We start from the raw sequence: 13,686 nt of genomic DNA, 5'->3' as shown, positions 1-13,686 counted from the left end.
CAAAACTGTACTTTCCACCCTGGTGGGGTATCTGCTTCAAGAAGGAGTTGCTATCTTAATTCTTTCAGCTCCAGTAGTGTGTTGCAATCTCCAAAAACCTGCTAACCTGTTCCAACGCTAGATATTTAAAACGGGTGAAGCCGATGCAGCTCGCAGCGTTTCTGATTAATGCATTGTAACTATCATTATGCCTGATGGCTGCCAGGTGTTCCTTCACCCTGTCTGAGAGCTTTCTAATCGTTTTTCCAGTGTAGAAGGAAAAACGTGTGTCGCAGTAGGCTGCGTAGACTAGAAAAGTTGAGTGGCAGTCGTGTTGGGCTTTGAACTGCATCGTGTTTTTGCAGTGTTAAAGTGTAGGATGTGCCTGAGTGTATGAAAGGGTAGTCTGCACAATGCTTGCAAGGGCCCATACCTTTGCTGTTTGGCGGGTTAGCAGGCTCATGGGGGTCTGTGCCATGCCTGAGTATGGGGGTCTCTTTCAAAGCTTTGTTTGAGTGTTCTGGTCTTTTATGAGAAGACAGGCCCTGTTGCCCACTGTCTGGTGGGTGTTGTGGTCCGCTCTTATGATCTAGTTTCTGCCAGTGATATTCCTATTGGGTTGCCTATCTCGGCTGATGGGGAAACTACAGTTTCTGTTCTAGGGTTCAGTAGTTATGGTGGTTGCCTGGTGGGGGGGGGGTGAAGCCATGAGTAAGGATGGGTGGGTGTCTGTCTGATCTGTGGGAGGCCACTTCTTGAAAGACATCCGCCACTAGCTGTCTGGGGTAATGTCAGCGGATGAACATTTTTGAAAGGAATTGGCTTTCCTTGAAGGTATCATCATCAGAGATGATCCTGGAGAGGCGGATGTACTGCCCTTTGAGCACATTCTTCTTCATAAAGAAGGGGTGCTGACTTTTGAAATCCAGGAAGTTTTTCCTGTAAGAGTTCTTCCGGTACACATTGGAGGTAAGTCTGCCAATGCTGGAGTCATGGGTCCCTCGTCCTGAGACTACAAAGTCTAGGTATGGGATGCTGTTTGTGAGTGCCGTGAGGAAGACTAGGTAAAATTAAAGATATTGTGCTAAAATAAATATCCACTACTGACTGAGCAGACATTTAAATCAGCACAGGATTCTTCAGATTCTTCTATGAGGTCAGCAGCATCCACGTTTAAATATAGGAAAGCATGCTTGGCATTGGTCCAGCCCATCCTATGATATGTGGGGAAACCTAGCATTGCCAAGCAATTTGTTTTGTCACTCCATTTTTCTCAATACATTTCTCATCTCCTAAATGCTGAATTGAATTAGTATTTTTCTGAGTGAGAAAGAAAGCAACATTTTTTTTCTTCTAAGATTTAATTTGTATGTTTGTTAATTCCTGTTAGAATGTTTGTGGAGTATTTCTGAAATACAGATATAAATAATTAGTCTAGACAGTAATACATAGAAGATACTAGCCAAGTGTCAGAAAAGGCACATAAATGTCTCCTTTATCCAAGTGGCATATTGAGACAGGGCAAAAAAAAAAAACTTCAGCCGAGTCCCATGGAGAAAAGCTCCACATAAATTATACAGTACTGCGGTGGTGGTGCTGCTGTAGCGTTGTCGCTTCATAGTATGACGTTGTCCTCTTCAATTTTCAGCTAGAGCGTCTTTTGTGTGGAGACTTGCGTGAATGGGTGTACCTTCGTTGAAGGTTGTGCGTCAGAGCTGGCAACTCGGCACGTAAAAATCTACTGCTAATCATTAGCGGACAGGAGTTCCGCTGTGGCGACCCCTAACCAGGAAAAGCCAAAAGACACCACAACAACAACAGCATTAACACAGGGTAAAAATCACACAGGATAACAATGACAGTAAAGTGCATAAACGTAATTTAAATCTTTAAGTTATATTACAGTACAGTAGGAGGCATTGATGAGTAAAACTGGGTACTTTGATTTGATGACCTAGATAAAGTTCAGGTGGAAAAAAATTATTGTAGATGTAGCTAAATGTGAGAGAGAGAGCTGTTGATTAGTACTTAGAAACTCAAGTGTGAAGTTATATGACAGAGACTTGTATTTTGAAACGGCAAAGGATAGCAGGCAGGAAACCGCATTTAGTGGCATTAGGATGCGGTGAAAAAGTAGTAATTTAAAGAGTAGCTTCTGGTGCTTACTTTTAAGGCATTTGCTTGGGGTTGAAGAGGAGTTATTAAAAAAATTGTTTTAGTTGAACTTTTTAAGACTTTTAGTTTTTCAGTTTGCTTTAAGTATAGTGGTGGGGAATTACAAGGTTTGTAGACACAGCATGAGTAAAGTGAGTTACCAGACAGATTAGATTTGGTGGTGAGTAAAAGTGGTTTATTTGGGGAGTGTAGTTCTCTGGCTGAGTAGTAATTGATGGTGTTTTGTAGTGCTGGACAGTTTCTGGTTTATATATTACATCATGGGCAGTAAGTAGCTGTGAGTAGTTAAGAGATTGTGGTAGCTCTTGTCAGTACAGTTGTTTTAAAGCCATGCAGTGGTGACTTTTGTGGACAGATTGGTGGCAGATCTAGCAATTATGTTGTAACAGCCATTTTCCTTTTTTTGGGTGCTTTGAAGGTTAGTCAGGATTGGGGAGGCATAAAGGAGAAATGGTAGTAAGTAGATTGCAATGTTTTTTTTTCTCATGCTGTCAGTAAGATCATATTTATTTCTCTATAATAAACCAAGTTTCTGTTTTTTTTTTTTTTTTTAACTTAGGAAGTGTGTAGATCAAATTTTAGGTGTTCATCTGTGTTGACTCTCAGTAGCTTTGACTGCTGTAGTATTTTTTTTCTGGTCTTATTTTAGGAGGGTATTTTGAAAGATTATTTTTATTCTGAGAGGTTTTTGGGAGAAGTATTGGTTTTGAAGGAGTCCTGGGTGAGGTCATTATGTTTTGTGAGTATTGGGGCAGAACAGGTGAGTATGGCATCATTTGCATATTTATTATGTTGCCTGTTTTGAGAATGTGTGAAGTTTATAGAATTGTTGAATAAGAGGGGGCAAGTGTTAAACCTTGTGGGACTCCAGTGGAAATGGTTAAGAAGGGTGAAAAGTCTTGGAGCCATTTTTACTGCCAACTTGCTGCTTGTTAGCAATGGAACCATGACAGGGTGGAGTGGGAGAGGTTGAGAGGTAAAAGTTATGCAAGTAGATTTTGGTGAGAGACTGTCGAATAATTTTGACAACTCAATGAAAATAGGGGCCAGAATTTCTGATGTGGTTTATAATGTTCTCGCAAAACTTAATGACCTCACCCAGGACTCCTTCAAACCAATACTCTTCTCCCAAAATGGAGAACATCAACATTTGTGCTGTAGTGGAGACCTGGTTTAAAGCGGCAGAAAGCACCCCTGTGCTACCAGGCTATAACTCATTCCACACCTTTCAGCCTCAAAACATGGACCGAAGCTCCAAAGTTGGTGGTGTCTCCATATTCATAAAGGGTATGAACACCTCCATATTCATAAAGGGTATGCACAACTCCAGACTAGTAGCCCAGCATAAAGCATCTGAGGTACTTCAGGTACAACTAGCATTGGGTAAGACAACAATCCAGATCATAACCTGCTATAGGTCCCCCAACCATGTCCCTAGACTCACTCCATGTTCCTTAGCACCCTGGAAGTTATCAAGGTCCAACCCAACACTCTCTTACTAGGAGACTTACACCTCCATCAACTGGGAAAACTACTCAAGCACCAATATACTGACCCAACGCTTCTGGAATGAATCAAGTCCAATGCCCTGGACCAGCTCATTCTGATCCCCACTAGAGGAAGCAACATCCTTGACCTGGTTATTACTAACATGGGCGACCATTGCTCTACACGGATAGTCAATCCCTCCCTGGTCAAATCCGACCATAAACTAATCATGGAAATCCACATCTCGCCCACATCCCCTGCAAAGGTAACCAGCTTTTGAAAAACTTCTCCAAAGCTGATTTTGGACTCCTAAAAACAGAGGTGGCTAACTTCACGACACCCATGTCAGTGGAAAATAGCTGCATGACTGCCGAATCATACACCGATGCACTGTGCAAACATGTACATAAATGCATGGAACTAGCCATGCCCAACAGAACCAAGACTTTCTCCTCCAAAAAAAGGAAGCCAATCTGGTGGTCCTCTGCCATTAATAAACTCTACAACAGAAGGAAGAAACTGTTGCAGAAAAAGGTGAAGTCCCAAGACTGGATAAACTCCCTTATTAGCCTCAACAAAAAGTTGAGATCCCTCATCAAATCCTCTAAAGCAAGTTATGAAGGCAGAATTGCAGCAGACACTAAAAACAATTGCAAAGCCTTCTATAGCTGTATCAAGAACCTCCACGTCAATACCCAGATTTGCTCTGAGTTATTGCACAAGGGTACCTCCTGTACTGAGCAAACCGATATTGTCAACATACTGGTCGACAGATTCAGTGGCAACTTTACCCCTCTCTCCCCTCCTAAAGGACCAATCGCAGTACCGGAAGAATGCCAGGCACCCAGCATTACTGCAGCGCAGGTTAAAGCTGCATTGTCCAAGGCCAAGAATACAGCTTCCATGGGACCCGATAATATCTCTGGCTGTGTTCTACATGGACTACAAAGTGAACTAGCATCACATGTGTGCCCTGTTCAGTCACATCCTCACCTTAGGCTTTGTCCCCACCAAATGAAGCACTGCTACAGTCATCCCTCTCCATAAAGGGGGAGCAACTACAGATCCTGGGAATTATCTCCCCGTTAGCCTGATGAGTCTGATATGAAAAGCTGTGGAGCGCATCATCATGTATCTGATTAACAAAGATACAGGAAATTTCCAAGCTCTAGACCCCATGCAATTTTGCTTTGTGAAAGGGAGACTTGGTTGACTTCTTTGAGTCGGTCACCAGGGCTGTGGATGAAGGTAAGGCATGTATACAGCCTACCTTGATCTTGTCAAGGCCTTTGATACCATTCCTCACTCAGGAATTATTGATAAACTCCCCAAACTAGGCATCAACCCCTATATCACTAGGTGGGTTGCAAATGGACTCACAGAATACAGTGTGAAAGGAGCGGACTCCAAGTCAGACTGCCGACCCAGTCACCAGTAGAGACCCACGGGGGATCAGTTCTGGGTCCTCTCCTGTTCGCATCTACTTCTCAGAAGTCTAGGCCAACACAAATGGACTCTGGCTGACCAATTTCGCAGACAACTGCGAGCCATTATGAACTCCTCAAGTGATTTAGGCATCCTACAGAAAGGCCTCACTGAGACCAATGACTGGTGTCAAAACCATGGCCTTAAGCTTAATGCCAAAAAGTGCATAGTCATCCCCTTTGTGAAAAACTCTGTTCCCCACTAATACCACAGTGATGGGACCCCACTGAACAGCAACCTCTCCTTCATCCACCACATTGCCACTGTGGTCAGAAAGTCCTGTGTGGCACATTTCATTACCAAGGGTTTGGCATCCAGGAAGAAAGAGGTCATAGTCTCTCTCTCCTTTTCCCCTCATTAGACCAATCCTAGAGTATAATGCCCTGTTTGGCATGTACCTCACTAGACACTTGCAACAGCAGGAGAGGGTACAGAAGTACCTCACGAAGAGGATCTTGGACATTAAACACATGTCCTACACGGACAGACTCAAAAGACTCCAGCTATTCTCTGTCTCATATCTCCTACTTAGAGGCGATCTCTTCTTGACTTACAAAGCCATGTCTGACCTAGCTCTGTTAGAAATGCTACATCTAAAGAAATCCCAATCCCTCCGCACCACACGCTCCAGAGGCCCTCAACCTCATTACAATCAACAGAACATGGGAGGGACAGGTTCCTCACCCAGAGACTGCCCATGCTCTTAAATAGACTTCCTGTACATGTCAAGCAGAGCACTTCGCTGCCCCTCTTCAAGAGCAACTTTGAGTGGATGGGAAATAGAAAGTTCACCCCGGGGATCACTCTAGTGGCTCAACTTGATAGAGGCACTAGGATATAATGTCGGGCGGCATGATGCCAGGACACTTGTATGGGCTAGGCTTGTAAAGGCTCCAGGGCCATTAGCCTAGTACACACCTATGAACTGAAGCAGGGCAATTTATTGTAGTATGTTCAGACCAATAAAACAGGTTTGGTTTTGGAGAGGAGGTTACTATTGATTTTAAGAAGTGTGAATGGATATACTTTTTCCAGGATTTTTGTTAATGGAAGTGTAGAGCTTTAATAAAACATTTTTTTTCAAAAAAGCTGGAACATAGTTTTCATAAAAAGAACAGTTTTTTATAAGGACTAAATCGGGGTAGAAGATGTTTGCTGCTATTTTCAGATAATCTGCTTCTAAGGTAGTTGATTTTCAGTATGCCCAAATATTTTTTTATAGTTGCTGGTGGGACAGGCTGGAAACTAAACTGACCTGGCTGAGATTCAGGTTTTTGTGGGCTTGTGAGCGGAGAGGGAGTAATTTATATACAATGGGAGTGGAATTGGGAAGCAGTGCTGTCTTTGGTGGTGGTGTGGGTGAGGGTATGTTAGATTGACTGGGGTAAAGGAATCTATTAATGGATGACCAGAACTGCTTTGCATTACTCTGGAATTTGTGTTTGGGCAGTGGGTAGTTGTATTCCTTGTCTGGTCTAATCTTTTGTTTAGTAAGGTTTCTAAGGTGTCTGAAGTTTTGATAGGTAGTCATTTTTTTAAGGCAGTTAGTCCATGTATTTTGTCTAAGGGATATTAGATGTGTAGTTTATTTGGTTAACCATGGGCTCTGGTTAACTCATTTTGTACAAAGTGGTGCATGGTGATTCAGTATGTTAAGAAATGTTATGTTGAAGTTAATCCTTTGTTAAGGGGTAGTGTCTTTACAGATGACCAGTTACAATGTCTTAAGCTATTGTTAGAAGCTTCGTTGTTGATTTTTGTGAGGCTGCATATTTCTTTTTGGTGGGGATAATTTTTTTTATTGTTTAGCTGTCTTGATGCAAATGAGGGGAGATGGTCAGTGTATCAGGTAAGCCTACTAAGGAGCTTTTAATAAGTGGGTCCAGTCAAGTAAGGATGGTCTATTTGTAATTTTATTGAATTGTGTAATTGCATTGATAAGTCTGATACAGTTATATTGTGCAGTTTGGGGTGTTTGTATTGGTGAACTATCAGTCTGTGTCAAGCTATCTAAGTATTGTGGTTTTATTGTGCATGCTATGAGACTTACAACATAGGAAATCTTCAATTGTATTGGTATTACATCCTGGTGGCATATATAACATTGGAATACATATTCTTTTATAAATATTAATTTTTAATACTGAAATGAAAAGTTCTGTGTTAACCGAAACCCTCAAAAACATCTATTTTATGTCTACAGCAGTTTTGAAATTACAGCACCACCACCTGTTCTTTATTTATCCCTTCCTTTCTGATAATTTTGTTTTCTGGTGGGGGTAATTTCTTCATTTATTTCTGGCTTTAGCCAAGTTCTAGTAGTGACAAGTATGTCAGGGTTATAAAAGGCTGTACAAGCATGTGTACCTTGTACTTTGTTGCAGATGATTTTAAGAGTCTGGTTTAGTAGTAGCAGGACATTACTGTGGATGTAGGGAGGAGATAGCTTTGGTGTTATAATGGGGATGCGGGCTTTGTAGTTTGGCCAGGGTTGGGGTGAATATCTCTACTAAGTATGAAGGTAGATGTGATGAAGGCAGCCATTTGTATTTGTATTTCATTTTTATGGTAAGCTTTTTATGGTATAGAATTATGTTTGGTGTATCTGTATTTGTAGGTTTTGGTTAGCAGGTAGCTGGGCTTGCAGTATTTTTGATTTCCTGGGTTTGTGGGAGCATTGTGGTATGCAGGAGTAGTAGGATGGATGTGATGTGTGATACAAATGTTACCAGTAAAACAGTAAAAAGACACTTCTTTTTTAATACTGCATACTGCGAAAGAAAACTGTGGGGGGACCAACTTTCTTTGCAGTCAGTTAATTGTTTATGCAAACAAATGCATATGAGCTACACAAACTACACACTCATTAACAGTCGTAAAACTTGTAATACGGTTATACTAGTTCGAAATAATACCTTATTCGGAGGGCATAAATAAGTAGGTGTAGGTCAATCTGTTTACAGCATGCGGCAAAGCTGTAGATGCCCATTTATGGACAGAAATAAAAATTTATAAGATACTGCATGTAAGTGGGTTAGATTCAGGTTTGTTACTGAAATGTAAAATGAGAATTGTGTGGTAGCTTAATTGTAGACTGATGGTTTAGATTAGAAGATTTTAGTATGCATTTCTATAGTTACATGTATGCCTTTAAGAGGGGTGGAATTAGTCGGAGTTGTGGGTGTAGAAGTGTTCCTATAAATGTAAAGGTATGGGGTGGTTGGAGAATTGGGGTGAGGGGAGCTGGCGACATTTCTCACACTGGCAGGAAGTAGTCAGTGTGGGCATGCTCATTGTGAAAAATATGGAAGGTGAGCTATCTGACAGGTATCTGCATTAGAGATTAGTTCTGTCTTTAAAATGTATTCAAAAAAATAGTGAAAGTTACTGCTTTACAAAAATTCTAGTAAATGTGTCGTACCACTGACACCAGGTAACCATGTTAGTGAAATAACCTACTCTTTTTTTTTTTTTTTTTTCCCCATTGCTTATGCTGGTAGGGGAAGTAAATTATCCAAATGGCAGAAAGACATAAAAACAGCCTGTGTAAAGTGCTCAGACAAGATGTTAAAGAATGAATACTTTTGCAAATTGAAATAGTTGGATAGTAGTATAACATACTCTGAACTATTGTGCCAGAATGATGTCCGGTAACCTTGATCCCCAAAATGGGATAGGTGAGGGAGGGGTAAGATGGTGCAGTATTTTAAACAAGATAGTTGGGGCTGTTACTGGTTTGTACTCAACTGCCCATCCTGTAGGGGCTTGTAGATGTTACAAAAGTGTGGTGCAGTAATGGATCTGAATATAATCTGCTGTGGGGGAGTTTATACTTTACCTGATCAGCTGTGTAAACTCCTAGGTTACAGAATAAATAGTTAAAACAGTACTGTTTTTACATACATGCATATGTTCTTAATAGTTTTATTTTTGTTCTGATCATTGATTGCTGATAGTTTTCGGATTAATCTTTTGACCTTTTATCTTAGAATTTAATAGACTGGACCCTTAAGAGTTCTTGTTTTTGCTACTTCACTTTAGATGTAGCATTAACTTTTTCATTCTTTTAATTTTTCTTAACAGAGCTGAAGAAACAAAACTGGGACTTGGCTGATGAAATCCACCGGTCTCTAATGGTTGACCACATAAATGAAGTGTGTCAGTGGATGGTGGGTGTGAAGCGCTTGATTGCTGAAGTAAGGAATTTGCCTTCACACACATCTGTTACGGATGATAAAACACATTGCAGTCACTCTGCATCAGGAGACTCATTACAGGTTCTATGATTTGTAGATGGACCAATTATAGCAGCCAGCATTTTCCATTCCTTAATGCAAATACAGTGGCTTCTACATCCAGCAAAACAATGAGATTGGTGGTGGAAGAAAACTGAGAAAACCTCTCTCCTTTGTGATGAAAGTCCCATGAGAAGTATGTTTTAGAGACTGCTCCTGTGAATGCTGCATAAAGGAAAAGCCCATGTTTAAGGAATCTGATTGCTTCTACCTCATTTCCTGATCCAGTGTTCTTTAACTATTTACTCCCTGTTTAATTCACTTTTCTGTAATAAAAAAGCAACCCTGATGGCAGAAGAGAGTATAGTAAGTACTGCTAGAAAGTTTCTTTGTAATATTGGGGAAGGAGTAAGAAAATGAAACTGAAAATAGGGATAACAGTCTGTCTCTCCAAACGTCTGCATCAGGTCTGCCTGAAGGTGAAGGGAAGCATTAAGATCAGATAGGTAGTTGTCTCTCTCTGGAACTCAAAGGAGCATCTGCATTTCTCAAGGCTTTTTAATTCACCGGAAGTTTAGAAATTGTTCATGGAGTTTAAAGTAAAAAAATGTAGTAGTTCAACATGCAAGTAACACCACTGAAGAGATGAGACATGATTTAAGGTGTAGTATGTAGTTATTTCAGGTAAGTCTTTACATTTCAATGTGGTGGATCTTTTGACTGGGTTTATAAAGTCTTCACTTTGAGTAGAATAGTGATCAGGGCCATCATACGTTAATTTCAGCAGGCCTTTTAACTGTTTTCTTAAATGGTGTGGAACTTCACTCTAAAAACACACTGGTGACTAAATACATGTTTCTGTTAAGTGCTTGGAGAAGTTTTCTTTACATTCTTCATAGAAGTGCATTGCAAACGAATGTTAAAGGTAAAGGCTATCTTTGTCGATAACACTAACTTCAAAAACATATGGACATTGACAGAAAAAGCAACAGAGCTGAGCAAGAAAAATGAAAATGAATGCAGTGGGGTCATAAGTATCTGGGGATGGAGATGAAAGGCATGCAACTAGCACTAACTCTATCTACATGGGATAAGTATCTTGGAGTAATCATGTTACTTAACAAGTACAAGGCAGTCAGGAAGGCTGTTGTCATGTTGTAGTGCATAGGGGCCAGCTGTTGTCATGTTGGGGTACATAGGGGCCAGCAACCATATTAGAAAAATACAGTTAATACTATCTTATTAATGAGCTGCTATGCAATCTGTGATTTGATAATCTGGAATTTTTCTATCTCTGGTTTACCGTAGACTTTGACAGATAAGTATGATAGAAGATTTTGCCAAATATTGTCCTGCCCTTTTTCAGTGGTGGTGTAACACCGGAGATACGATATAAAAGTGTTAGCACATGGCACTCAAATGTGTGTGTGTGTGGGCTTTAACCCCCCCCCCCCACTCCCGTGGTTGTGGTATTATACTGACACACATGTTTTCATCCAGTCACTATTGTTTTATAGTTGTTTAGAGCAGAGTTTGATGAGCTCAGCATCAGTCAATTGTGATATGACTGTACATTAAGAAAAGTGATCTGAGGTATTGCATACAGTTTGTGGAATTACGTAAAGGAAGAACTCAAAAAGAGTAAAGGTGAATTGGAGGAGGCCAGCGAATAAGATATGTAATCTGATTGAGTAATGTACAGTATAGATATAGAATGGGCAGTGGGATGTGTAAGATTTTTGAGACCTGCCCTGGATGAAACCTGTGCATGTAGATTCAGTGATGCATGATTTGTTTCTTAAAAAGGGTACTAAATTCACAGAGCAGCCTTCTAGCAGAGATGGAGGTAGTATGTCTGGATGAAGAACTTTCTGTTTAAATGCACAGAAATCCTAATGAGAGGGAAGGAAGAAAGCTGTGGATAGAGTGAAAACTGTTGGGGATGGAGTAGTTTGGACTGGGCATGTATTCCATCTCAACTGTTAAATATTTTCAGTATGCAACCCGGTGCAGTGGTTGAAACAGATATGGTTATATTATAGTCAGTCCATTATCTTTAATTGGACACTGAACTTTAGAAACTGTTCTGGGCGATGTAGGGTGGGGAAAGCCACATCCTACCTCTGCATCCTCCTGCTAAATACAGTCTCCTAGGAGATTGCTGCAATTTAAAGGAGACCGTTTCATAGAAGTGTCCCATCAGTAACTCTGGACTCACGCAGCCAGGTCGTGGTTCAAGACAGTAAGGTAAAAACCACACACACATGCCAATTCCCATCCAGTTCCACTTGCAATCACATGTGATCATTGTGAAAACGTTTTTTTTTTTTATTTCTAATCCATTTAAAAAAAATCTCTTGATTTAGAGCAGTTAAATTGAGAAGTTTACAATAATTGGGCCTGTCTGTCCATAGCTCCTGTTTTGCCTACATTTGTTGATACAGTTGTGTATAAGTTAATGACCAGACTGACAAAAACACTTTATTTTAATTTACACTAGATTGTGTCATTGAGTTTTATGCAACATGTTTTATGGTCTGTTAGAAAAAAAAATGAATTTATTTACTGGCACGGTTATGTTGCTGTACTATTTACAATTATTTGGTGCTTTTTGCTTCAAGATGCTGTTTTAAGAGTTCAGGGCTATTGAAATGCTAAATAAACAGTATTGGTGCTATAAAGCTGCCTGATTACATAAGAGCAATTTGTAACTGTATATATTAGGGAATGTGTTCGTTACTAAGTGCTATAATTATTAACTTAGTTGCATTCACTGTTTTGGCAAAAGGAGATGTCCTTTGTTAAACCAGGTAAAGGGCCATGGTGGACGTATATTTCCTACTTTTTATATCTGGGTGATGAGATCTTTTATATGTCTGTATCATAGAGTATTTCCATTGTTTTTTAGCATTAGGAGTCCTCTTGAGTAAGTTGTTGGAATTGCCTCTCCTGTGTTGTGCATAGCTTGCATGTCTTCCCTCTTAGCATCGGTGGTGTGCCAATATACACCATGACCGTGTGCGATGAATTGGGGATTATGCACAACTGCTGCACCCACAATTCCACAGTGTTCATTTGGAAACGTTCACACACTTGGTGCACAAGGATTATGAGCCATCGTAGTGTTTGTGAGGTACCATGTCTTAGGACAGAACACCAGAACACACACACACATTTACCAGAATGTATAATAATTAAATTGCCTTTCTTGTCTGCTGTTGTGGAAGAGCACAATATAAAGCACCGCCATATTTTTCAGACTGGCCATCTTTAGACAAGGTAGGTTGGAGACCTTTGGCTTGCAGATTAGCAGTTTGGGACTGTTGTATGCAGGGTTGGCAAGAAGGGCCCCTTACATTTTATTCATTTGTTGCCCAGAATAGAGCACTGTCTTCAGTGGGCCATTTTCAGACTCGGCCCAGTATGTACAACCAAAATACAAATGTATTAGTGTAAGCTTTCATATAAAATTTTGCACAAGCAATTAAAACAATTTTCAAACAACTAATTGAGAGTGTAAGAGTATCCATCTAGGAGGAAGTCGTGGGTGTTGAGCTTTGGAGCACTGTGAGACATTGAAGAATGTGTAAAAAAGATATTTGGCTGTACTCTTTTATGGAAATAAGTCCATTGTGGACCTAGAGTATCATTAGCTACTCCCTCAGATAAGGAGAGGTTGAATTAGTGTGCATCCTGCCCTTCCTCACTATGGCCTGAGATATGGCATTCCTGGCAACCACCCATGACATAAGCATCACCTGTTCATTTGTCAGCTGTACAGAGCTTGCCTGCAACTGGTTTGCAGCTAGCAGTTTTTCAGGTCCCCAAGTAGGTTTTTCTCACCATGCTGAGGAAGAAGGCTTAGTTTCCTCCTGGGGGAGCAGGGATGCTGTGCTGTTCCATAGCAGCACTTAAAAAGCAGTCCCTTGAGTTCAAAAGGTTTGCTTTATATGTGGTAGGATGAATATTTATATGTGCAGGAGAACACCCTTTGCTGTGTACATCTTGGGACTCTGCACTCCTTTTGCTACACTTGGGCATCACTCCGCTATTACTTAACTTGCAGTAGTCTCCCATTATGCATAAAATGCCTTGATTTTCAGCCCCATTTTTTAATTTACCTATTTCTTGACCAGATAAGTTCAATGAAGAAATTGCCCCTTATCAATGGTGACCCAGGAGCACTGTCTGGTTAATTGACTTGCCCAAGGCCACACAGAAGGCTAAATTAAATTAAGGTGGAAGGAATCAAGCCCTGTACCCTGGGTACAGGAAGTAGCTCATTAACTGTGCAGAGGTTTAGTGTACTTTGCTAACTGTCATA

General features: G+C 40.5%; 1 protein-coding gene across 1 annotated transcript in view; it reads left to right on the top strand.

The window, feature by feature from the left end:
- The window catches only part of SRA1 (steroid receptor RNA activator 1), a 141,845-nt gene extending 129,802 nt beyond the window's left edge, over window positions 1-12,043 (top strand). Inside the window, exon 5 of the mRNA XM_044069014.1 lies at window positions 9,211-12,043. Coding sequence (XP_043924949.1) covers window positions 9,211-9,413 — 203 coding nt within the window. The 3' untranslated portion in view covers window positions 9,414-12,043. The remainder of the gene's footprint in view (window positions 1-9,210) is intronic.
- Window positions 12,044-13,686: the final 1,643 nt, after the last annotated feature.

The sequence above is a fragment of the Protopterus annectens genome, chromosome 4.part0, assembly GCF_019279795.1.
Source record: "Protopterus annectens isolate FY-2018-M chromosome 4.part0, PAN1.0, whole genome shotgun sequence".
NCBI lineage: Eukaryota > Metazoa > Chordata > Ceratodontiformes > Protopteridae > Protopterus > Protopterus annectens.
The sequence above is the reverse complement of the archived record's forward strand: the minus strand, read 5'-3'. Positions and strand labels throughout refer to the sequence as shown.